This window comes from Chenopodium album, chromosome 5 (assembly GCF_948465745.1).
Source record: "Chenopodium album chromosome 5, dcCheAlbu1.1, whole genome shotgun sequence".
Classification (NCBI taxonomy): Eukaryota; Viridiplantae; Streptophyta; class Magnoliopsida; order Caryophyllales; family Amaranthaceae; genus Chenopodium; species Chenopodium album.
In genome coordinates, this window is record NC_137838.1 from 69,893,030 (window position 1) to 69,920,682 (window position 27,653).

Genomic DNA, 27,653 nt, shown 5'->3' on the forward strand with positions numbered 1-27,653 from the left:
AGCCTACTTAGCCTAAAGAGTCATCATCTTTGACTCTTCTCACATCTCTTTCCATCGCCATAACCCTTGCAGCCAGCCTTAGTATCACATTCACACACTTCACTCACACATCCATATCCATATCAATCATCCTTCCCTTTAAGAGGCCTTTATCATGAAATCTTGTTTCAACACTGTGCATGTTTCATCATATTTAAAGACAACATTCATTAGAAGAAACATTGTATACTTGCTTAGCTTCCTGACCTGAGCAATATTCATTGTTTCATGCATCGCATAATGTGCTGAGAAACATTTATATATCAATGATTTGTAATCATACAAAGCATATCGTTCTTAGCTCCTTGACCTAAGCAACATTCATTATGCAATAATCACTTCATCTATATACGTGCTTAGCTTCCAGACCTAAGTGACGTTCAAGATCGTTTCTTTACACCATATATGATGCTTAGCTCCATGACCTAAGTTCATTCATCTATAGTGTCACATGATGTAATTGTCCTCGGCCTCCTGGCCTAAGAACATGCATCATGCATACATTATTTTCAAGACAAGCAATTCAATCCATACGATTCATTTAGTCTTGCTCAAGGAGGAAGTTCAATACTTCTTCCCCTTTTTCATTATTTTCTTTTGGGGAAAATCAAAAAGTTTTTCAAAATTTTTATAGAGGGAAGTTCGAAAATAAAACTTCATTTTTCACGTCTTTCTTTTTCGGGAGAAAGTCGATGTCCTCCACTCATGACAAAAATTGACGGAAAATTTTTGCTTTTGCATCTTCGTTTGCTTGTGTCTGCACACACACTCACAAGTCATACACATGTCATGTCACATCAAGTCAAACTTGGTCAAGTCAGTCACATGTCATGTCACATCAAGTCAAACTTGGTCAAGTCAGTGGTCAAGTCAATCACAATATATACGAGTCCATTGGAAAATTTATTTTTGCAGGTCTCATCTACAGCCGACGTTCGGGGACAAGCGAACCAACTATAGCCCACGTCCGGGGACAAGCGGACCAACTACAACCCACGTCCGAGGACAAGCGGACCATCTACAACCCACGTCCGGGGACAAGCGGACCATCTACAGCCCACGTCCGGGGACAAGCGGACCATCTACAGCCCACGTCCGGGGACAAGCGGACCATCTACAGCCCACGTCCGGGGACAAGCGGACCATCTACAGCCCACGTTCGGGGACAATCGAACCACCATCATTTCATGACGCAAGGTTCTTGATACACAGAGACTTGCAATCTCATCATTTGTCGACTTTCCTCAAGCATGGAAAGTATTATCCGGAGGATTTCTTCAAGCATAGAAAATCGCCAAATTCCTTTGTCGGCTTTCCTCAAGCATGGAAAGCATTATCGGTGGATTTCTTCAAGCATAGAAAAACGCCAAAATCATATGTCGACTTTCCTCAAGCATGGAAAGTGTCATCCGGTAGGTTTCTTCAGGCTTAGAAAGCTACCAAACTCATCTGTCGGCTTTCCTCAAGCATGGAAAGCATTTCAACAAACGTCATCCAGTGGATTCCTTCAAGCATAGGAAAATACCAAACTCATTTGTCACCGATACACTGGTGTCAGATAAGCGTTCTATCCCTTTACTCTTTTATCTGTAGAACTAACATTTTTCTGCAGGTATCGGCGTATACAGAGTGATTTAAGATCGCATAACGTCTTAAATCATTCTCCGTCCCTATCGACTACTTTGACTATCATTTTCGAAACTGACGTTTCTACAAACTCGGTCAAAGTGGGGGCTTCTGTAGACACCTAAAAATGTCTCCCCAAAACCAAACCCGATGATGAACAACCTTTCACCGCCATTATTGGTCGAGTTGAGTATTTAATTTTTGGAGTGCTTAAATCCATATTTCCATTTCATAAACCAACCCAATTCCTAGCCCATTTCCCCAAACCATAACTTATTTTCCTCTTTTCGTGCCTTTAAACCCAAAATAATTCATTTTGTGTCCTTTAAAATCATTCATTTCGTGTCCTTTTTATAAAAACGTTTGATCCAGTTTATTTTGGTCCATAATCTGGGTCCAATGATTAAATAGTTGGATGGGTCTTTAAAAGATCTTTCCAAAGATATATTATAAGCCCAAATCCGAGTTATAACGAATAAGTTATGGCCAAAATATTAAACTGAGCCCAAACCGAACCTAAGCCCACCTTACCTACGACCCAATGATCATGTGAAGGGTCCAAATTATTTAATCCTATTCCTAAACCAATTAGGATTAATTGGAAATTTCTATAAGTTTCTAAAAGATATTAATTATCCGTTTTGAAAAGATAAGATTAAAGAGTTTGAAATTGAATAAAACTCCTTTTTTGAAAATCCTATTTTTATTTGAATTGAAAGACGTTCAAAGATAGACAGATATTATTTTCGTGCCTCATAGTTTTTATCCAAATTTTATATGGTTGGATAGAACTTGAAATTATCTTTCCAATGATATATTATAATATCAATTCCGAACTATAACGGAAAAGATATGAATAAAATGTCAAACTCTATCCAAAACTGACACCGTCTCACTATTTCGGCCATATCTTTTATTCTATAAAATATTTTAATCTGATTCTAATTGGGTTAGAAAGTAGACTTCAATATATTTCCAAATATATCTTATTTATCTTATTCCGATTTCTGGATCAAAAGATATAATAAAAACAAAACCGCAAAAACTGCAGTCTATCGAGTTTTATTCTGATTTAATTCGGATCTTATCTTGTTTTCTTCGACCCTTCTTTTTTCTCTATAAATAGAGGTCATATCTCCCCTTTTCCATTCATCAACAATCTTGATCATAAAATAATTTTCTTCTCCCTCTCTAGCCTAAATACTAGCAACCCTATTCTCTCAAAATATTTCCCCTAATTAAGCACTCCAAGGAATTCATACAATACCCAAAGTTCTATACTTAAACCAAGGCGTGAAAGGTATAATTAACTGAGGGTTTGGACCAAATCAAATATAATCTTTATTTAATTTAATTTTCATTTGATTTATATTTTTATTGAAGTTACTAACAGTTTATTCATGATGTAGCAGTTCAAGGAAGCGCGGAAAGTGAGTAGTTAATCACTTAATTACTCTTATTTTTATTTTTGTTGCTAGAATCATGATTAGGTTTCATATTTGATTTGACTAACGTTATTATTGTTGAATTTCTTCCAATATTAATGTTTATTCTATTGTTATTATTGATCACCATATTGCATGTTTAAAGGGAATATGTAATTGAAATCACGCCTAATAAGATAATTTGGATAACCGGTTTAGGATCCTTTTTAATCTTGTTGTTAATCAAGTGGTCACAATATTTTAGGATTATATGTTGCATTAATATTCAACCAATTTAGCTTAATAATAGTTTGGAGCAAAATGAATATTTTGTTTGTATGCCTTTGAGATCGCAGGAATCATTTTTCATTATAAGAATCGAGTATAGGCCAATACGGGCGAATGTGACTCCATGACTCACTTCGTACCATCATCCCCGATCCTCCTTTCGTGGTTCCAAACCATATGGAGTTAGTAATCTCATGGATTATGAATGGGGTGTAACCTTCACGGGTCAATCGTTGTTGCCTTTCGTTGTCACTTTATCGTGGTTGTCTTTATGATCCGTGAACGGTTTACAAGTTCCTTAAAAACTTGTTGGCGGCTCCCTACTTTCCTTGTTTTCTAATCGTATATGTCAATTCCCACTTCCTAAGAGTGCCAAGCATATTCACACATGCTTAACGTAGGCGCACTTCATACGACGCCTACAAACAAGCACATGAAATATCAGCCGAACCAGTGTGCCAGAACAAAGGAACCATGGCAGCGATATACGTATATGTGAGAAGGCAAAGGTAACCCTTACGAGTAGCTTCCCTAAGAGTGGCCCACAAGCAAGCTTGTAGCTCCGCCTGAAGAACAGACATAATTCTACTAGCCCTATCACTCAGACACAATGGCATAGAAGCTCTCCGAGGGGAAGATCAACACATGTAGGAGGAGGAGGGGTGATTTTGAAAAACTCCAGCCTGAGTATAACCCAGTCCGCAAAGAGGTGGAATAGTGGTCACGATTGAATGTTCACCGTAAACAAATAAGTAAAACATGTTTAATATTGAACATGTTTAAACAAATTAGATAAGTAAAACATAAGATGAGGTGAATTAGGATTTGAAGCTACATACTTTAATATTTTTAATGTCATGACTCAAATTCAAGTCGTTGAAATGGATGATTATATATCACAAGTTATAAGTTATATAAAACAAATAAAATGATTCAAGGTAATACATGAAAAAAAAAAGGTATTATTATTTTTAGGCTACGTGTTACAATCAAAGCAACAAATCAGATGAAGGAACCACGGGCGGTCATTTTAAGGGTTTTTAGCAAGCTAAAGTCGTATGACCTAATCAAATGTAATCCTAGAATCCACTAACAAGATAGTCAGGAAAGTATGGTTATATCAACTTTTAAAACAGTGTTCTATACCTAATTAAGTAATACTTTGTATAATCTAAATTATTCTTCAACTTCATTACCCAAGAATTAATATTTTGGGATAATTAAAGGGAAAATTTTTAAATTACCACCCAAAAATGTAGCCATTTTTTAACTAACCACCTGCTTAACTACCTCCGAATTTTTTTAGTTTGAAATATTTTATATCTCACAAATAATACTCCAAATTTGCAACTAAAAAAACTTGGAGATAGTATTTTGAATTACCACCCCTTAAATTAAATGAATGCTCAGATTACCACCCATTTCAAAAATCCGGTAGATTTTTCGTCTGCGGGCCCCACCAAACGCTCATTTTGACCCTTTTGATTGATTTTTCCCCGATTTTTCTTTTTAAAAACGCTCTCCTAACTTCAATTCACATTTTCTTCACCAAATCCTACCTAATTTCACTATGATTGGGGTAAATATGTAGATTTGGGAATTAGGGTTCATGGAATCTTGGGATTTCATAGCGCTCTAAACATTCTGTCTCTTAGATGAAATTGGATGAAAATTGGAGCGACCACATCTTAATAAGGGAGCGCCCGCTTTGAATTCAAATTGAATTGGGGCTGAAATTGAAAATTGCGGCGACTGCGATTCATTCTTGCCGGTTCTTAGCTGCTGTAATTAGCTCCTTTTTGTGGGTTGCTATTACAGTTGGAGAGGGGGATGCGAGTTGTTGCGCGACTGTTTGCGGCTGCAGATGAAGTGGGGTCGAAGGTGGATATTGACTGGGTTGAGAAGTTCAGTGCTCCAGAGTTTTTGGTGAGTTTTTTGCCAAAGCCGCCATCTTCAGCTTTGTTTCGTAGTGCAGACTCCATTAACAAAACTTCAAATTCTTCAAATCAAAGATTGATTGAAGAATAAATTTGAATTTGAGTTTGTTTCTAGAAATTTTGGAGGGGGGGAGAGGAGAAGAAGAAGAAAGGTTTTAGTAGTGAGGGGAGGAGAGAGAAAATGAATGAGAAGGGTGACAATGTAATGGTGGTGATATATTGGTTTTTTGTCTGAAGTTGTAAAATTTGGGGGTGTAAAAATGAAATTAAATGGGTGTGTTGAATTCAATGAAGGAAATGATGACAGGTTGAGTGAAATATATCAGTGAGATGATTAAATCGAGAGGAAAAAAAAAGGGGGGGGGGGGGGGGGGTGGGAAGTTAGTTATGGAGCCCAAAAAAGAAATTTCACCGGATTTTTGAATTTTTGATATGGGTGGTAATCTGAGTATTTATTTAATTTAAGGGGTGGTAATTTAAAATAAAAATTAAACGGGTGGATAGTACGAAAATGGTTACATTTTTGGGTGGTAATTTAAAAATTTTCCTAATCAAAATGTCATTTTTTTTTCTCTAAAAAAATGTCATTTTTTTATTAATAGACAAAGGTACTCCGAGGATGCCCCGTTTTCTCATAGAAAGAAACAAAGAGAAACAAAATTGTTTCTCACATGGTATTTTCGTAAATAAACCAACTTTATTCAATTTTGGAGCCCACCATAATGAAAAAGTTGTTGATTTATTCACGAAAATGTCCACATGAGAAACAAATTTGACGCAATATTATAACCATCTATCATCCATACTCCCCAAGGTGTAACTTAGTTAGACTTATACCTTATCTTCCCTTACGGTATGGGTAGGTGAGACCCATTGGCAACTAGGGTTTGGTGATGTGTGAAATGGCGAATGAAGAGAGGTGAGACTCGTGAGAGGGTGGGTTGTGCGCCTTGTGGCTATGGACTATGGTGGTACGTGCAAATGTGCGATGGAAGGTAAAATAATTGGAGCAGCTGTGACTGTGAGTCTTTGATGTGGCTCTGTGAGTCTTTGATGTTGGTTGCAAGGAATTTCGCCCAAGGTACTTTCGCTGGGATATTACTCTTCGAAGGGTGTTTTTTTACAGAAAAAAACACTTAATTAACCAGTTTGCTCGGTAACATAAAGAGATATACAACACTAACTATATACATATTTAAGATGTATAGGGGAAAAGGAATAAATAAAATAGCCACAAGGGGAAAAGCATTCTAGGACAACTACTAACATTTCAATCCCACAAGACTTCTCCTTGGACATCTAATGTGTACGAAAATGCCAACTGTGAAATAAGTGGAATTATAGATATGACACAATTTCCTTTATTTTATACTAATCATATAAAAAAAAAAAAAAAAAAATTTAAAAAAAAAAAAAAAAAAAAGGGGGTGTAAAATTGTACACATAATGCAATGCCACAACGGTTATACAATAGAAATTGCTACATTTACATACAACTGCAGCTATATCGCCTACTTATACTAAATTAGTTGCTTATATTTTACTGGAATTAATGGCAATTTCGATAAAGGTAGAAACAATGTTTTATTAATTGAATCACAACAGATACTAGTACAAAATTTCATTCCAATGAACTGCTGAAAAGTTAACTAGCATCAAATCATATAATGCCAGAATCCCTGCTTACTGGTTGGTTAATTCTGCAGTGTAAGTTACATACAACATCAACAGAATAAAACCGAAATCTGCTCATGAGCCCAATCCTCATTGCCACGGAAGCAGCACTATGAACTACTTCACCAATCTTCGGGCATTCCTAACTGTGAAATGAACACTTAATCAAATATTTGACCCAAAACACACATTTTAAGTGTAATACTTTAAGTGTTTACAGCAATACAAACACCTTGCAGCATTCCTTAGAAAATCAATGAAGTATATACACATAACAGGCAGAAGAGATGACGCGATCAAATTACTTTAACAACTCCTGCAAACAGTTTTACAAGTCTAGCAGAACTAGAATTAAAAGCACCAATTACATTAAAGGCCATAAATTTGTTGTTTGTGTTTCAAACTGAACCATTTTATTTAATAGCACACGGATCATATTCTGTACATAATATGATCCATCCTAATTGATTTAGAATAAATCATATTCTAGTTTTCACAAAAAAAAAATTAAAAACAAATCTGTACATAATAATTCTGTCAGCTGCTCTTTTTCACATTGGCAATTAATAAAAGATAACAGTAACAACAGGAAAAAGATAGTGTTTGCACTAGTAAACACATCGTACAACTCTCGTCTTCTTCTTGGATGACAGCCATGAACACCAAAAAAAAATAAAAACTTGGAAAATAAGATGGAAAGCTGAGGTTAGGAGTAAAAACTAGATACAGTCCAAGCAACATCATTTTTTTTGGGGGTGAGGAGGAGAGAAGTGGATGCATCATTCTAGTACTACTCAGAACTCTAAAGATTTACCAGACATAAATGACACATAGCTTCCTACTAATGAGACTTGGATTAAAGTCATTAAACTAAGCATAGCAAACCCCTAGCCCCTAAATTCACTAACTCATCAGTCTACCAATCACCCATCACTAGTGGGGGATAGCTCAAGTGGTTAGAGCTTCCTTCCCCGATTTCTGGAGACCCTTGGATTGTTTCTCACCCCCGCCCTTGTGGCTCTCTAACCATCAAAAAAAAACTAACTCTTCAGTCTACCAATCACCTTCCATCAACCTGTATTTTCTTTATTTCTCTTCCATTCCCCCTAAACTATATTATTAATCCAAGCATACCTTGAAGAATCAGATTCAAAAACATTCCAAAATATAGGGTTCTTGCAACTAAAATGATATCTGGCCAGAACAAATCTAAGGAAAGACTAATTACAAAATGAACTCAGAAAATGCACTTGATAAATTATCCATGATCAAACACAATAAACAATTTTTTTCCTCAAACACAATACATTATTTTTTTCCCTCAAAAGATAATCCATATAGGTTCTTGAATCAACCTTCCATTAAAACTGTAGTTGCAGAATATTGGTAAAGCATTGCCAAGCTGGCAAGCTCAGACAATTGAACATGAAAAGTTTACCAGCAGAGAGAATCCAAACAATAAAAGCAGCAGCATGGCACACAAAATAGACAATCACAAAATGATGAGCACAAATTAGGTTGCCAAAAGCTAAGATAATAACAAAGACATGACTCAACTAGGACAGAGAAGTCGTTGAAATGAATAAGGGCAGCATGAGTAACAGCAAATAAAGTCAAATAAGTAAATAACAATACAAAAGGCTTAATGGAACTATGGAAATTCATAGCTGCCAGATCGAGGCAAGGAATATACTTCCTCTAAATTTGATATTTTCTGTGAAGATGAGGGAATTGAACATCAGCTTACAGTGTGTTATACACCTCAGCAAAATATTTTTTTTTTTTTTTGGGAGGGGGGAGGGTTTTGAGCGAAAGAATAGAACGGTGATAGAGATGGCTCACTGTATGTTAAGTGAGAAAAATCTGCCAAAAAAATTCTGGGCAGAAGTTGTTCGCACATCTGTTTATTTGTTGAACAGGCTGCTCACAAAAGCGGTTCAACGCAAAACTCCAATTGAAGCATGGAGTGGAAGAAAGCCAACAGCAAAACACTTTAGAGTACTTGGATCAGTTTGCTATGCTCATATTCCATCTCAAAAGAGAAGCAAACTAGATGCAAAAGCCGAAAGAGGAATCTTCCTTGGCTATGATTCACAAGCCAAAGAATATCGACTCTTCAATCTTAGTAATGAAAAGATCATGATTAGTCGAGATGTTGAATTCGATGAAGATGCAAGTTGGAATTGGGAAGAACAGAAGGTTGAGAAGAAATTTTTTCAAGTTGGCAGTGAAGTACATGATGGACCTAGAGATGAGAATGCTGAAGAAGCTCCTTCCACACCTATACAAGCTGGAAATGGCACTTGTGAAACTAGTGATGATAATAATGCCACGGGTCCTAGAGGTAAAAAGTCTCTCTCAGATTTGTACGAGGAATTTCCAGTCTTTCACCTAGATCCGGAGGAATGTGAACGATGTTACCTTGGTCTTGAAGAACCCCAAACATATGAGCAGGCTTTTGAAGACAAAAGGTGTCAGCAAGCAATGGAATATGAAATCAATATGATCAAGAAAAATCAGACTTGGGAGTTGGTTGATAGACAAAGTGATTGGCGTCAAGTGGGTCTACAAAATCAAATTGAATCCTGATGGGGCCATAAGCAAGTTATTGGTCGTCAAAGGATACTACCAACAAGCAGGAATTGATTATGGAGATACATTTGCTCCAGTGGCTTGACACACTTAAAACTCTAATTGCTTTAGCAGCTCAAGATAAATGGAAGATTTATTAACTTGATGTCAAGTCTGCCTTTCTCAATGGTGAACTCGAGGAGGAAATTTACATTGAGCAACCTCCCGGATTTGCTATTAAAGGGCAAGAAGAAAAAGTGTGTAAGCTGAAAAAGGCTCTTTATGGGCTAAAACAAGCGCCACGAGCATGGTAGTGGTACAACAAGATTGACTCATATCTACTTGCACAAGGGTTCAACAAAAGTAAAAATGAGCACACTCTCTATGTGAAGAATCAAGGAGAAAATGATTTGCTCATTGTTTCACTCAATGTTGATGATCTTCTTGTCACGGGAAACAATTCAAAAAAAAAAACCTCTCGTTCAAGGAGGAGATGAAAAGGAAGTTCGAAATGACAGACTTGGGCTTAATGAAGTATTTCCTAGGGATGGAAGTTCAACAAGCTGAAGATGGAATCTCTCAAAGGAAATATGCAAATGATGTTCTTAAGAAGTTTCATATGCAAAACTGCAAGCCAGTCAGTACACCTCTTGTAGTGAATGAGAAAAGTTGTCCAGAGATGATGGTCAAAGGAAAGCTGACACTAGGGAGTACAAGAGCTTAGTTAGAAGCCTACTTTACCTTACAGCAATTTCAAGGTTCATGAGTGAACCAAGTGATGTTCATATAGGTGCTGCCAGAAGAGTGCTCAGGTATATAAGAGGAACCTCAGATTTTGGTGCGATGTTTAACACAAGTGCAAACTCCAAATTGTTTGCATGATGACATGAAAAGTACTTTGGGATATGCTTTTTCACTTGGATCTGGAGTGTTTTCATAAATTTCGAAGAAGGAAGAAGTCGTAGCTCAATCCACAGCTGAAGCCGAGTACATTGCAGCATTAGCAACTGTTAATCAAGACTTGAGACACAAACAGGAAGAAGCTACTGAAGTTCTAGTAGACAACAAATCAGCAACTGCTATTTCAAAAAATCCAGTTTGTTTCAGCAAGACAAAGCACATGAAGAATAAGTAATATGCACTTCGAGAAGCTGAGCAAGAGAAAGAAGTGAAGCTGATTCATTGTCCTACTGAGTTTCAGCTCGCTGACATTTTGACCAAGGCTTTACCAAAAAGCAGATTTCAGTTCCTCAAAATCAAGCTTGGTATGATGGCCAAAAGTCTCGAGGAGTGTTAGTAAATGAGACTTTTAGGGGCCGTTTGGTTCGCACGAGGGAATCGGAATGGAATGAACAAAGGGAAAGGAGAAGAATGGAATGAAAATACCCTTTTTTTGCTTTGTTGTTTGTTTTTAAAACAAAGGGAATCAATCCCACCACCACCACCACCACAACCACCACACATTTCAATAATATTTCATCTTTCTCAGCCACCAAAACCCTCGTCGGCCCTCCCCCGCCCCTCGCCGGCTCTCCCCCTCCCCTCGCCGCTGCTAGCCGCGCTTGCCTTGACCTCCCCTCCCCCGAAAAAACCACCCTAGCCCCACAAAACCGCCCCGATCTCCCTCGACCCCGAAACCGTCGCCCCGCTAGGGTTTTGCGGGGCTAGGGTGGTTTTTGCGGGGGAGGGGAGGGCGGCGAGGCTTGGGGGAGGATCGGCGGTGGTCAGGGGAGGAGCGGCGGTGGTCGGGATAGGGGCGGCAGTGGTTTGGGCTAGTTTTCCGGTGGTGTTGGTAGGTGTGAAGGTGGTGATGTGGTGGTGTGAAGGTGGGTAGGGAAAGGGAATGGAAAAGTCTAGGGGGGTGGGGAATGAAGTTGGAAGGATTTGGGGTAATGAGGAGGGTAAAGGGAATGATTAAAAGTGCTAAACAAACATCAACAAAGGGAATCGGGCCATTTGATTCCCATTCCCTTTCCTAATTACCCCTAACCAAACGGCCCCTTAGTGTTCGGCAATTAGTGAAGAAATGAGTGAATAAACTTGAATGTACTAGAGTTATTAGGAGTAGTTGAAATGCCAAAAGTTGTGACTCTTCATTGCATCACAACAACGTAGAAGGCATCCCTCACCCCTATGTAAAGTACTCTTGTACATATCAAAATAATATAAGCAATCTTCCTACTTTCTTTTCTACATACACTTTTCCAGCTTACTCTAACACAATCTACTACCTAGAGTTGTATACAAAAAAGTGAAAAACTAAACATATCGAAGATAATTTTGACATAATTACCCGTTTTAAAAAGTGTCATTCAAAATTCAAATAACTAACTTTCGTAATTTTAAGAAATCCATCTAATATCCCGTCACATGAACCCCAAAGATGTATATTAGTACCAACAAAGCCCCTATTGGTAGTTTTGGTACTAATAAGTGTCTTGTTAGGATAAAGTTGAGTAACTAAGCACTACTTTACTGCCAAAGAGGATAGAATGAGGTCTATGTGGAGAAAATTTGGTAGCTGGGTATTGAATTATAAACTTTGGACTTTAATATATAATAACAAAAGGAAGTTGTATGAATAACACTGTTTAAAATTGGTAGTTACTGACAAAATAAACAAGAAATGATTAAACAGACAAAAGAAAACATACAGAGCCACCTAGCAATAGTACAAACAAGTTTAGCAGAAAAAGTAACCAAACTAAACACAAGGAAACTGAAGAATATCTTCCAGCTTATTAAATATTGCTATTTGCTACTCTTCAAAGAAACAGTACAGGCTTGTGCTTTAAAAAAAGTAAGGAGAAAAGGAACTGTAAAAACTGAAGGTGTGTACAGCTCAAACGTGTATTTATTATCTAAAGGAAAAAGCCTCCGATATAATTATGAAGGCCATAAATAGAAATTAGGAGTTACAATTGGAATGATGAAGATATAATTGTGAAGTTCTGGTTGACGCCCATCATGTTACATGTAAAAATACAATTAACTAAATTGACTATTTCCTACAATTTTTACCATGGATTACAATTTACAAGTCCCCATACTCATTAACACTCTTCCTCCGAAGGCAGACACACAATCCAACAAGACCCAGTTGTCATCAGACATCATCATTGTAGTGAACCACAAGTAATCCAATCAAAAGGGGAAAGAAAAATAGTGGTCAAGCAATATAAATAGACAGCAAAATTTTGACTGATCAGAATGAATTCTTTTTTTTTTTTTTCCTTTTCAACACAAAATAAAGCTCATTGAAACCTAATGAATAACATATAGAAGCACCGAATATATGGCATTCTGGGCGTACCTATAGTTTTTATCAAGCAGCTGCATTCTGCTCTACTACAAATAATATGTAGGTAGCTAACAACCCAAATTATGCTTCATGGAAAAGATAAACAGCTTCAGGCATGATTTTCCTGTACATGCCTTTTGTGATCCCTATCAGGATATCCAAGGCGGCCAATCCTGTTTTTCTCTTCAGCAAAATCTCCTTGCCATCTTTTTCCATCACTTGTTTTGTCCGGTGGGCTTTCAGCCTTTCTCTTCCGATCATTTGACTTGGGTGATTGATAATCCCAGCTAGAATCATCTAATGCAGACACCTCACCTTCTTCTACATTCTCAACATCAAGTCCATGTGATTGCTGACTCTTCGAGCCCATATGGTGCCTATCTCCAGAAGGCTCAAGGTGTTTGCTATTATGGGAGTTATCATTATCAAGCCGAGTGGAGGGCTGAGCCCAGTTTTGCTTTTTTTCCTGCTTTATTTTCTCACTCTCTGCAGCAGCTAACTCAACCCCCTCTTCCAGCTCTTTCACAATGGGATCATACTCATCCATTGAGTCTTTCTTCTTAATCACATCCCCTCGGGACTTCCTTCTCTTTTCACATAATTCCTTCAACTTGGTTGTATCTATCTTCTCAATCATTTCTGATGGTGATTGGGTTTGACCAGCTTCTTTGAATTCTACATTATTATTATGGTATTTATCTTTTGAATCTTCCCCGTCTCTTACTTTATTTCCTCCAATACTCTTTTCTTTACTATCTTCACTGCTATTCCACTCTGGGGCAGATCTCATATTTTGACCATCACCCAAATTCTCAGGGTAAACCAAGGGCTCCACAGCTCTAGGTTCTCCATGGGCTTTGTGATCTGAGTTCACATAGTCATTATTCCGACTATGGGATACTCTAGGGGGCCCAGTGTGTTTGTTTGGAAGATCAGGCAACTGCTGAGCACTAGGTGGCTTCAAGGTTCCGGTCTTAGTCGCAGCTACTGCTTGAGGAATGTTGTTATTTGGTACTTGCTCTTCAGTTGAAGTTCTTGACGTGGGTCGATTAGCAGCCACTCCAGCTACACTGCCTTCAGCTTCACTTCCTTGGTTTTGTGGTGCTCTGTTCTGTTCATACAGTTCTAACATTTGATTGCTAACCTCTGCAAAAGTAGAACAACGAACATGAATACAACAATTGGAAAAACTTATTCATACATAAGAAAGTATCTGCAGCAATTAAGCTCTCCTGATATTACTTTCCTGTTCCTGAATGTAAAATCGGAGGATGAGGCAAAAGAAAATAACTTATAGGATATAAACATATTACAAGAAACAACTATTGGCTGCAATGATTCCATAGCAAGCTCTTAAATTAAAGGACCAACCCTCCAGTTGACGTGGGGTGACATCAAACTCTTGCCACCAGACCTTCTCACCATCCGAAGGAAGTTTGACTTTAAGGAACTTGGCAGCAAGAAAGATGGCACCTGCTGCTATGTGATGGGGCTTAAATTGCAAGCAAAGAGATGTCCGCAGCCTACATGGCCAATTTAAGTGTCAATTAGGGTTTGGAAGAAAGATCTTCATGTCATATTACAAGATTTTCATATGCATCATACCCATCATTGACAAAATTCCATGCAACCTGGGCAAGGGCATTCTGTGCAACCTTGAATTTCTTTATAGCCTCAACAAGAGGTTTATATGGATGTTGCACATTCAGATCAAAGCCAAGAGTTGCTAGTACAACCCTCTCCCCCAATAAAATTAGCTCTTTTTGTTGTTCAAAAATCTCCTGCACGTTAAATCAAACATAAATACATCAAAACATTCACACAAATCACAGTCAAAGTATATCACTTTTGTATCTTTCTAATACTAACAAATGAAACATTTCACTAATAAGGGAAAGGAAAGGAGTATAAGACATAAGCTACATAGATTATGAACAATAATAAAGACAGTAAAGAGCAAACAACTGATTGTCCATCTCCTTCAAAATTACTATTTCCACTTATCTCTGACCATGGCCATACTCATTATTATCTTGTTTAAATATGTAGAATACATATACTTGTTGGTTCAATTAAGAGTAAAATTTTTACTTCAACAAGTAATCTATCCTATATAACAGGGATATGACAACCATCCAATAATAAAAGGACATAAAACAGCACTAATAGATCAGAATACGTTCGCTTATTTTTCAGCAGTGTTTGAAAAAGCACGCCTAGGCGCTGAGGCGCAAGGTGATAGGGGGTAAGCGCTTATTTTGGCCTAGGCGAGGCATTTTTAATTAGGCACACCAAAAGCGCACGAGGCACACCCGAGGCGCACATGAAGCAAATATCTGCCAATTTTTTTACTGTTTATATAGTGCGCCTCACTTCAATGAGGCGCACCTAGGCGCTGCATATCCCTTATCACCTCAGCATGCCTTGAGCTTTTTTATACATTGTTTTTCAGATGAGCAATGTAATCATTACTAATAAAAAAAACTGTGGCCTATTGCAGCAATGTCCCAGGAGGTTCCTTGCCATGCTTTACCGTGTGAAAAGACAGACTATAGCCTCTTAAATATCAAAATGCACACATCTTGCTGGAATACAAAAATTGATTCTAGCAATCTTATAGGAAGACACCAGAATCTGGGTGGCTTAAGCGAAAAATTAAATAAAACCAAGAGCTTCAGTGCAGCCTAAAAGGAACAAAGGAGCAAGCAGTGAAAAACAGTACCTTTTGCTTAATCTTCTGAATAGCAGTAGGATCCTTTTTATGAATAATTTCATAGGAAACCATGATGACATCTTTTAATGGACGTGGGGTTTCTTCAACCTTCCCAGCAAGAAACATACAAGCCGTGGCAATAGTCTACAGCAGATGAGAATCAGTTAAAAGTGGGCACCATATGAGATATTTTTTACCAAAAAATATCAGTAAAAAAACATATTTTTGGTTTCAAGTTATCTTTAACCACCAGAAAGAAATAATTAAAAGGTCACTAGAACCAGTGCATACCCTTCTATCATTCTTGGCATGGGACTGCCGGAGATAAAATCGGTGACAAAAAATAATTGCAGTAGCAATTGTTACCTGAGGTCTGCATTAACAAAAGAAATGTCATGTAAAAGAACTTCACACTGAAGTTTATATAAATGATATATAATTATTTGAAAACACTACATAAGAAATGACATACAAAACTGTACACTAATCAAATTTTTGCAAAAGTAAAGTAGTCAAATATTACACTGATGCCAACATCAATATAAAAGTCTTCATTCGGATGGTAATAAATGTGAAAATTCATTCCTAGGATAAAAATAAAAATAACACAACTCTGTCCAACACATAATATCAACAGAAACTGGTTCCTCCAACCCATTTCTCTATAGCCCTATTAGTCTTCCAGGAGGACCAGGACCATATCCAAAGCCTTGCACTGTTGCACAACACAAAGTGAAAAATAAGCAGCTTGAAAAATGAAGCAAGCATCCTCAAACCCATTCAAAGTTCTCTCCTTCCCAAATTTTACTAAAAAAATAATAACAGTTAGAGTACACTAAGATACTATAAATCAATGGACATGTAAATTTGGTATACCTTCCAATACCAAAAGGTTGTAACAAGCTCATGGACAGTGTTTCAGCTTCTGATTACAATGGATTAAATCAATACTAACTGTTGTGATGACATAGGTCTCATCTAATCAAGACAGCCTCTATGCATCTATAGGGGTTATCTACTTATCTTAGAACAGCCAATTTACAATAATATAACTCTTTAACATGACTGGACAGGCTGTCTTGGAGGCATTGGGGTATCAATAAACTACAAAATTAATTAACAAAGTTCATCATTTCTAGGCAATACACCTCTAGAAACAAAGATGGATAAGTAAAACATCCTCACATACAATAATGCTTCAATAATCACAACATTCTAGGAACAGTAACATGGTACATTAATTGGACTTGTTAGCAGTGTCCCACATGAATGCATCAGTTTCCCCCAGGTTCAATATTATAATTAAAAGATCAATAGCAAGAAAAGATACTTTCAAGTGATCCTTAAAACAAAAGGGTTTTATACATACCAAAGGTAAGAAAGATCATTACTAGACTCTAAGCCCTTAAATACCTCAAAATTACTCTTTATCTAGTTAAAAGCCATTTTTTAAATAAGATAGCCACTTTATAATGTAGAACTAGACTCTAAAAGCTTCAGATTTTGATGTTTGACCTGCGCTGCCCAATCTAATGCACTATAGACTAAATAAGAATCAGTCTTCTATTAGATAGCTAGTTGCTCCCCGGGATAGTCCATTTTAAACTAAGGTGGGTAACAAACTAATAAACCTTTAACAAGTTATGTTTCTGCTTGATCTTCCTAAACTTGGACTACACTACTCTTCACCACTTTACCAATTCCTGAATCCAAGTCCAGAATAAGAGCTCAAAACCACTGGAAAAGAAAGAAAAGTGATTTTCACTTCCAAATCCAAGCACCAGCAAATTTCCTAATCATATGTATAAGATTCTAAAACCAAGAAAAGACCAACCAAAGTGCCTGTTATATCTATTTCCCGGCTATTAAAAACATGTATCCAGTATCAGACCATATTCATTAGCTATGTTCCATGGAAAAATAACGGAAACAAAAAAAATTATATCACTAGATCCCACAAATACAATTTGATCACTGCAATTTTTAAAAAGAATTTTAAGAAAAAAAAAACAATTAATGTAATACGGTGTAGAAAATAACAAGAACTACCAATATGAAGAAAGAAATTTTTTTTTCCTTAAGAAAAAAAGGACTTATTGGCATCTCAAAGATGAAAAAGTAGTAAAGCTGCTATAATGTAGTAATTCCTCTACATACAACCTTGATTAGAAAATTCCAAACATTATATTTCCATTTGACCAGGCCCCACCCTCATCTTTTTCACTTCTCCTTCCCTATGTTGCCTACTTTCAAATCGTTAATCAGCAGGGATTGTCACATGTATTTTCAGGGAGGTAGCACGAATACCCCCATCTTTTTCACTTCTCCTTCCCTATGTTGCCTACTTTCAAATCGTTAATCAGCAGGTATTTTCAGGGAGGTAGCACGTATAGCACTTGAAAAAATGCTCTTACTAAACTCTACACTATGAACTACCCACAACATCCCACCTGAAACAAGTAAAAGCACAGCCAGTTCAAGATTAGGTTGATGCAAGCATCTTATTGGCTCCCATAATATATAATGATCAGATACATAGACTGAAAAAGAAAACATTTTTCCAAGTCTCATCATCCCCTTATAATGAACAAAGCTATATCTCATCACGGCTCCTCCAAGGACCTAGATCGATAAGCAGCTTCCTAGTAATGTGAGATGGCCCTCGATACGACACCACCCATCTCCCAATGTTGGCACCCAAGAACTCTTTGAGTATCACAACAACAACAACAACAACAACAAATATTGTAATAGAATCCCTCCCCACAACAAACAATTAAGAAAATCTAAAGCATAAATCATGTAAACATGGAAATCTTGTAAAGAATAAGAATTAAGAAAGAATAGTGAAGTTGATTATAAAGAATGAGAACTCACACTTTAAGTCTCATTCCTAAATCTTGTAGAAAGGTGCAGTAAGACTTGCGCAAGTATGTTTCCTTTTTAAGGTCAATACTATCACGCCTTGATGGTGAATCCTCTTCAATTTCTTTCCTTGAAAAGTACCATCGTCCTCCATCTTCTTCAGCTGCTGATCTCAGTGACCCCACTTCCGGACCTCCTATTTGCGAGGATTCTCCGGAAGCCATATCAAATCTTCCTCTCTAACACAAATTGTACCAAATTTAGGGTTTCCAAACCCTAACCAAATTCCTATTTTTGATTCAATTATCTCGTAATTTTAGATATGGTGATAACAAATACAAACAAATTACCTCAGAATTCAAGCTGCTTCAATGGGGGTACCGGATACAAGAACTAGATTCAACGGAGAACGCCAACTGCGCTTCAATGGAGAAGGAGAAGGAGAAGAAGAACGTTGAGTGCGCTTCAATACAGCAATTCAATGGGTTGGACGTCTTGGATCCCTATTACCCATGACCCGCCACACTTATTGATGCTCAGATCCGTCTAATAAAGATATGGGTTCAGTCTTTATACATCGTCCTCGTCCAATTAAGGGTTTAGAGTAAACACGTTTTGAAAAATACCGACTATTACTTTATTTTTAGGAAAAATTATCAAAAATAATACAAACTTTTAGCGATTTGACAAAAACAAGTCATATTTTTTATTATTTCTGAATAATACAAACTTTAGGTAATATTCGCTTTAAACAAGTTGTAATTGGTTGGTGACTTAATTAGTAGGTATTTGGGACACGTGTCATTATTCTATTGGTTTAAAAATTTAATTAAATTTTTTTATTTAATGTTTTTAATTTTTAATAGAAATAAAAATAACATTTATTATTATTTTAGAAATTAAAAAAAAAATCAGCCACCTACTCAACCAGCCCCCCACCCTGCCAATACCACCGATAGCCGCCTTTGACTGCTGGCGATCACCGACCACCGACCATGAATGCCGACGACTACCATCACCCACAAAATCATCAATATTTCCGCCGGCGACAGCTTATTGTTGCTGGGAAATGGAGAAAAAATGACTTCCAATTCTTCAATTTCGTCAAATCCCGACCTCAATTACTACGATGTTTACAACTTTCTTGTCAATTTGAATGGTTGGCAGACAAATTCTGGAGAAAATCTTGCATTATGTGTTTCTCCTTCAAACTAGGCTTTACTTTTCAAATTTGGAAATCTGATTACAAATTGAAGGAATCGAAAGAACAATTAGAAAGTAGCTCAGCTTAACCATGGCTAGAAACTATGGCTTTACTGGTGTATGATGTTAGCGGTGGTACCCTAACCCGCTGCTGACTCAGCCCACTCCCTTCCCCTTACCACAAACCGCTGCGATGCCCAAGCCCAAACTGCCGTGAAACCCCATGAAATTAACCCAAATCGTGGGGATCTATCGGTGGTTTTGGTGATGGTGGATTGGTGGTTCGAGGGAGGGATGGAGATGACGACGGTTTGTCGGAATGGGCGGCGGAGTAGATGGGTTGGCGCTGCTAGGGGTGGGGGAGGGGAGTTGGTGGTGGGGAAGAGGGGGTGTCTGGTGATGATCGAGAAAGGGGTTTTTTATTATTTTAACTATTTTTTACTATGATTAAAAAAAAATTAGAAAACCAACTATGATTAAAGCTTTAATTAGAAGTTAATTAAATTTTTAAATGGATTAATTAAAAAATATAAAATATGTTAACCGCTGTAGACACCCATTTGTGTCTCCCCAAAAACCAAACCCAGTGATGAGTACCTTTCACGTCGAATCATAATCGAATGAAACGAAAGTGTGGAAAGGTCTAGTGTTGCGAAAAGTTTTTATTTCTTTTCTCTTCTCTCTGTTTTTGAAAACTTTATTTTAAGAAAACAGCCAATCCAGTTTGGTTGGTCCATGATATGGGTCCAATAGTGGTGTAGTTGGATGGGGCTTGCAAAGACCTTTCCAATGATATATTATAAGCTCAATTCCGATGAATATTGAGGAAGTTATGGCCAATTTACCAAACTGGGCCCGGTTTGAGCTTTATATGCGGCCAATGATCTAGGGGAGGGCCTAATATGATTTATCATTCCTAATGCAATTAGGAATGATTTTAGTCTTCTAGAATCTTCTAGAAGGTTCTTTTCATTCCTAATTCAATTAGCATTGATAAGTTGACTTTGTTGACTTTTCAGAGTTTTAATCAAAATCAAATAGCATTTTCGAAGAAATTATATTATTTTATCCTCCAGTACGGTAAACTTATCGGATTTTCGAAAACGCGTTGAAATCAAGCTTGGCGTCCAACCCCAGGCCTTGGCGCCTGGAACCAGGCCTGGCGCCTGGCGCTAAGGCTGGTGCCTGGCGCCAGCTAGCCAGGGTTGGCGCCAACTCTGTTTCCTGAGCGTCAGACTCTGTTTTGTTAATTTATCTTTTTTGGCTGATTTTCTCTATAAATATCGTATTAAAAACTCCGTTTTGATTCATCAAAGATACACCAATTCTCACGATCATTCATCTACAATCAGTTTTAATTAGCATTCTTTAATCTTTCAATTCTTTCTCTTTCTCCTCTTAAACTCGGTTTTCTCATACAAAATTCCGCATTCACAAGATCTAGAAACACCTAGCCATATTCGAAGTTGCCTTTGCCCTAGACGTGAAAGGTTTAATTTCTGAGGGTTTGGTCCCAAATCTCTCTTTCCATTATTTAATTTAATTGTTTGTTTATTATTTTCCTTGAAGTTACTAACGTGTGTATTTTGTTATTAGAAAGAGGTACGAAGCATCGAAGTAAGTACTTTAATGGTTTTAATTGATATTATGATGTAGAAATCATGTTTACATTGTTATTATGATATTCCTAGTATCATGTCTAGGGTATTTTTAATATTAAATATGATTGTTGCGATGCTTCCTATATTCTTCCTAATATTTATGATTGATAGTATCATGTTAGGGCTAAAGATTTGATTTTTATTGCCTAGTGACATGCTAGGGTTTGTTATTAATCTTGTTAGTATCATGCCTAGGATCTTGCTATTTTTATTATGCTTTAACATGATTATGAATATTATTATTGTTATTATGATGATTATTATTTTAATTATGATTTATGATTGTCATGATTATTGTGATTATGATTATTATTTTTATGATTATTATTATTATTATTTTATTGTCATGATTATAATTATTATTTTTTATTGATTATTATGTTGTTTGATATTATTTCTATGTTATTGCTTGATCACACCTTCTATGCATGTTTAAAGGGAATTGGTACTTGTAATCACGCTTAATAAGATAATTAATAATCTTGTTAGGGTTAATTATGATTATAATTTCAAGTGATCGCCAATAATAGTTTGTTTGTGCATTAATATTCAACCAACATAGATTAAACAGGTTTAGGGTTAATCCTATTGATTGCATGTTAATCAGAAAGCGCACATGAATACGATCAGAATAAAGTAGAGGCCTATTATTAGGGAAGGTTCAATCTCTTTTAGGTTGGATTTGTACCTTCATCCCCGAACCCTTATTTGGTTCATGACCTTATGGAGTTGACGATCTCTTGGATCGTTAAGGGGTGTAACCTTCATCCTATGAACGGTTTACAAGTTCCTAAAAAACCTGTTGGCGACTCTTTTGCTCTATCTTCTTCCTTTTGGACGCCACCGTACTTTAGTGTATGATCACAGTGGGGTTCAAGCTAGTGGGATTTTAAAGGCTTGAAATCTATTCCCTACAGTTTTTGGCGACTCCACTGGGGAGGATTTCTATTTTAATTCCTGAATTTGTTTCGGCAATGATTTAGAATGAGTGGATGAGACTCGAAACGTTCTTAGTATTTCATGTGAGTAATTTTGATTAACATTATTGTCATATGCATAAAAAAGATCTCATTGGAAAGACCATCCGTAATGAGTTAAAAACATAGGATTTTACACGTAGGAAATTTGAGAAATATCTTTCACAACTAGGACTGAAATAACACCGCGCGAAACTGGAAAATTTTATCCCCACCTCCCCCAAAACACCAGCATGAACAATTATTTTAACCACACCCCCAGATGTCGGAGGAGACCTGCCCATAGAGACACACTTTTCACCCCTCCACTCCCCATGTTATTCAACTTTTCCCACCTCATGCCCCTTCGTATTAATCTTCAAAGCATAAGCAAAAATTTGCTCAACAATCGGATTTTCACCCTCAATCATCCATTTGTTCCATGCGCCCCACATAGCCCAACACATGGTAATTAAACTCACCATATCCTCTCCAAAATTACCAAAACAGTGCTCCCACCAATCACCCATACTGCAAAGAGAGTGAGACAAAATCATAGAATAATTGCGCTTACTTCAAATTACACAGGCTAAATTGCAATTAAGCGCATGCATGACATATTCTTCTCCTCTTTGGAAAACGCCACAAGCTAGTAGACAAGGCACAAACTAGCTACAAAAAAATTAGCTTTAAAATCTTATGTGGCCTTAAAAGCTAATTTGCTAATTAGCTTATCATTGGAGTTGCTCAAATACTCCATGTATTCCTTTTATTAGATACATACACCCTAGTGTCCCAACCAGTCCGGCGAACACCCACTCAAACTCTAACTCTAACTCTCGAATCCCATTTAAATTATTTGGCAAACTCCCACCCAAACCCCAACCTTTATTCTCAAACCACACTTATGCGGCGAACACCCACCTAGCCCCAACCTAGCCGATCGACCGAACCCACACAACTCCTACTCACCCTACTCGGCACAAACCTATGACCACCTAGCCCTCCACACCAAACCCAACACCCCAATCTTTTTAAAAAATTATTTATTATAATTAAAATAAAAAATAATTCTTTGTATTTGAAATTAATATTAAGCTATATTTTGTTTTGGAAATTTTGTCTGTAACTACCCTAAAGATAAGGTCATTTGTGAACAACTACCCATTTTTCTTTTATTTGTTTAGAACTACCCAAAAGTTATAAAACGTTTGGATAACACTACCCATTAACGTTTTCCGTCCAATTAAGACGTTATTGGGCCCATCTTTTCACTTTTCCCACTTAATTAACTCCCCTAATTACCTTCTCTCTCCTCTCTAATTAACTTCCCCTCCATTCTCACTCAAAGTTCCAAGAGAACATACTCAATCAATTGAACACAAATTCTCAAATTTTTAAGTAATGTTTTACACTTTCCTTTTAATTCATTGTTTATTGTATTTGTTTGCAAGTTTTAATTGAACGCAATTAACATAATTATGGTGTAAATTAGTGATTCGGATTAAGGTTTATGGGTTCAAATAAATTTAGGGTTTTTGACTTCTAGGGTTTAGGGGTTCAATTGAGTTTTAGGTTTCGGTTATTTTGACTTTGAGATTGAATTCAGTTGCATTATAATTACTAATTGGCCATTGTAATTGTCTAATTGGCCATTGATAGGATGTCTAAATTTGGGGGTTTTAATTTCTAGGGTTTAGCAGAAGTTAATTAGAGAGAAGGTAATTAGGGGAGGTAATTAAGTGGGAAAAAGTGGGCCCCATTAATGTTTTTTTTGGACGGAAAACGTTAATGGGTAGTGCTACCGAAACTTTTCTTAATTAACTTCTGGGTAGTTCTCAACAAATAAATAAAAAAACGGGTAGCTGTTCACAAATGACCCTATCTTTAGGGTAGTTCTAGACAAAATTTCCCTTTTGTTTTTAATTAAGTCAATTCTTATTTAATTGAGAGTTAATTATAGTATAAGTCAATTAATGACTTATTTGACCAATCACAAGTCAAATCTAGTACTAAGATTATTTATGTAATATAGACATCAATGTTAGACTTATTATTTAATTTAGTAAAGTTGACTTAATATTGAAAGATCACCTAAAGTTCGACTTATAGTAGTTATTTTTTTCATTATTTTATTATATTAGACTTTCCTTTTAATAATCATCTATATATACTAGAATGACAAAAAAGGCAAAAAAAAAAAAGGTGCATTATCACAGCAAGAATCAACACGAATTTTTTTGATGCGTCATCGAGTATATAGTTATTGAAATATATACTTATGGATTATTGATTGGTTATTATTTATTGATAGTTATTTATTTAACTAAATATTAAAATATAATATTTAATTATATTTTTTCTAACGGATAAATCACAAAAGAGATCAAAAGAGAAGTATGAATGAAAATGTCAAAATGGTGCAATTAAAGAAAGGGAGAAAGTGTTTAACAAATTATATAAAATTATGGTTTTTTTTTTTTACTTTTACCACCAAAAAAAATCACGAAATTGTTTTTTACTACCAAATATTTTAAAAGTTTTTTTTACCACAAAAAAAATAATAATTGTTTTTTTACCACATGCCGTCAAAAACCTAACGAAATATTTTAAATTCTTCGATTTTTGTGACAAACACATCATATTTAGGGTTTTGGGGGGCTTTTTTGTCCTATGGAACAAATTTGAGGTCAAAATCAACAACAAATGATCGGAAATGAATTTTGTGAATAAAAATACCTCGATTTGCGTGAAACACGCAAAACGAGGTAATTTCGATTATTTTTTGTCAATTCTGACTTCAAATTGGTCCCATGGAACCAAAATGCCCCCCTAAACCTATGAACAACATGTTTTGTGCACGAAAATCGAAGAGTTTTTTTTCAAATCATTAAATTTAGCGGTTTTCTTGATGGTAGGTGGTAAAAAACAAATTTTAGAAATTTTTTTTGTGGTAAAATCAAATTTTAAAATTTTTGGTAGTAAAAAACAATTTCGTGATTTTTTTTGTGGTAAAAGTAAAAAAATCCTAAAATTATTTACGAATAACAAATTACATAACTATTTAACAATTATATAAATAAATGGTTTTAGGAAAATTCTCTTTGGTGAACTCCAACTTTTTAATTTTCTAAGTGGTAAACATTTTTAAAATTTATTATCAATGGTAAACCTTTATTAGCTTTACTAATGCATTGGTAACATTATTGATATAATTAATTGATTCCTTTTTTCAAAAAAAAAATTAATTGATTCCTTACCCATGGTTAGCTTTTAAATTTTTTTTAAAAAAATCGAAATTACTAAGAAGCCCCTAATACTACACTCAACCATTAATAAAAAAAATAAATAAATAAAAACCCAAACTCCTCCCAGACCCCCTAACCACCGGCGGCAGCCCTTCCTTACCGGCGTCCAGGCGCCCACTTACCGGTCGGAGATGCCCGGCCTTCCCCACCCCGGCTAGCGACATAGCCTCCCCCTCCTCTACCTAAAACCACCAGAAAACCCAAACCAAAACCCCTAAATCCCCAACCCGAAACCCGTAATAAAAACCCTCCCCAAACCACTTTGAAATCCGAATCAGGCCCTCCCCCCCCCCCTCGAAACTTTGTCGCCCAGGGTTTCGAGGGTGGGAAAGGGCCAGATTTGGGTTTTAATGTGGTGGGGAAGGATTTATTGAGGTTTCGAGTTGGGTATTTGGGAGTTTTGGATGGTGGGTTTAGTGGGTAAAGGGGAGGGGGGAGGGAAATGGGTCACCGGCGCGGGAAAAGGTTGTCTAGGTGTCGGCGGGGGTAGGGGCGGGCTGGCTGTCACAATGGTGGGGCCGCTTGGCCGCCGACAGAGGGAGGAGCTATTGCTGGTTGCTAGGTGGGTAAGGGAGGAGTTTGTTTTTTTTTTTTTAAAAATTATTTTAGAAAAATTATTTAAATAATTTTATTTTATGAGGTTAGATTAGTCATTAGTGTTGCAGTTAACTAAGGTTAGCCAAATAATTACATAAAATCGTCAACAATGTTACCAATGCATTAGTAAACCTAATAAAGGTTTACCATTGATAATAAATTTTAAGAATGTTTACCACTTAGAAATTTAAAAAGTTGGAGTTCACCAAAGAGAATTTCCCATGATTTTATAATTATCATTTTTCCTTGGGCCTCCAAATGTCAAAAAAGGCTCTGTATATAAACATATACAATACCCCAAATACCCACTAACTTAGCTTCATTCTGAATCACATCGAAATCTCGAACTCTTTACCAATTGACTAATTAAGTAACCAATCCTACCAAAATGCAGCGTCACTAGATAAAAAGAAATAAAAGGAAAAGGCACAAAATCAAACACAAGCTCAAATTCAACTTAATCCTAAGAAAATCACATACAAAAATCAAAAAAGTTGAAAGGAAATCAATCTCATTATTGAAAATAAAAAAAATTGAGAAGGGAGAGAAAATATCTAAAGATCATTAGCGTAAACAGTGAAGGAGGAGAAAAGTGACGATGAAATTGGCGACGAAAGAAGGACGAAGAAGCTGGAAAAGTGGGAGGAGAAGGAGGATGGTGGACGAAGAATTGAAACTAGGGTTTGGGAAAAGAAGACATGGTCAACAACAAGGTGAAGAAAGCAAAAAAAGAAAAGGAGTTTTATTTGCGGGGGACTTTTTTTAGCAAAGGAAGGATGGAGTTTCAGGATCAAATACTCACCTTCATCAATCTATCCACCTTTTTTTTCTTTTTTTTTTTGGATTTTTTATTTAATTTTTTTTTATTACTTACAAGTGTTAATATTTGACTAGTACGTATAAAGAAATAGTGATGTTGGGCGTTATTATGTCGAAAATTGTCAATGCCATAGAGGAGAATTTGGAATGCAAGAGTGCCTCGAAAAAGTGAGAACGTTGATGTGGTGTGTAGCAAATGACAATCTACCTACTATAATGAGTACAGTGGCTCACCGTGGTATGAACGTTGACTCCATTGCGTGTCCTTGTTGCGATGAGACAATAAAGAGTGCTATCCACATGGTGGTGTTATGTAGAAAGTGTGAGAAAATCTAGAAGATCTTCCTTATAGGAGTGAATGCTGGTGAATGGGATTGTAACTCTTTTATTGAATAATAACAAATTAACAATGCATGATATGGAAGACCCAACCACACCCCCTTCTAAAATGAATAGACATATATGTTGTAGTAAGGCTTAAATTGGTCTTGGAATAGTGGCTTGAGACTATGAAAGGGATGTATTAATATCCACTAAAAGGAATAGATATGACACTTTTTCAGTCATGTAAGTCGAACCACATGATATACATTTGGTTTATGGTTTGCCTTTGATGTTGGCTTTTTCTCCATTGAAGTGCGGATCAATTGTTTACTTATTGTGAAGCTCTT

General features: G+C 36.4%; 1 protein-coding gene across 2 annotated transcripts; it reads right to left on the reverse strand.

Annotated features, from left to right (window-relative positions):
- Positions 1–6,879: 6,879 nt before the first annotated feature.
- LOC145632205 (cyclin-T1-3-like) lies at positions 6,880–18,964 on the reverse strand. Of its 2 annotated transcripts, XR_014112522.1 has the most exons (8): positions 18,789–18,964; positions 18,451–18,677; positions 15,865–15,946; positions 15,583–15,717; positions 14,466–14,641; positions 14,232–14,383; positions 12,873–14,006; positions 6,880–7,134 (listed from the first exon to the last, which is right to left on the reverse strand). XR_014112522.1 is itself a non-coding variant. In XM_081684520.1 (7 exons), the coding sequence occupies exons 2-7, from the start codon at positions 18,660–18,662 to the stop codon at positions 12,970–12,972; spliced, it is 1,794 nt and encodes a 597-aa protein (XP_081540646.1). In that variant the 5' UTR covers positions 18,663–18,677; positions 18,789–18,964; the 3' UTR covers positions 12,377–12,969. The 2 variants fall into 2 exon arrangements, 1 of the variants encoding a protein (XP_081540646.1); XM_081684520.1 differs by lacking the exon at positions 6,880–7,134 and having other exon boundaries at positions 12,377–14,006.
- Between the last annotated feature and the right edge of the window lie 8,689 nt (positions 18,965–27,653).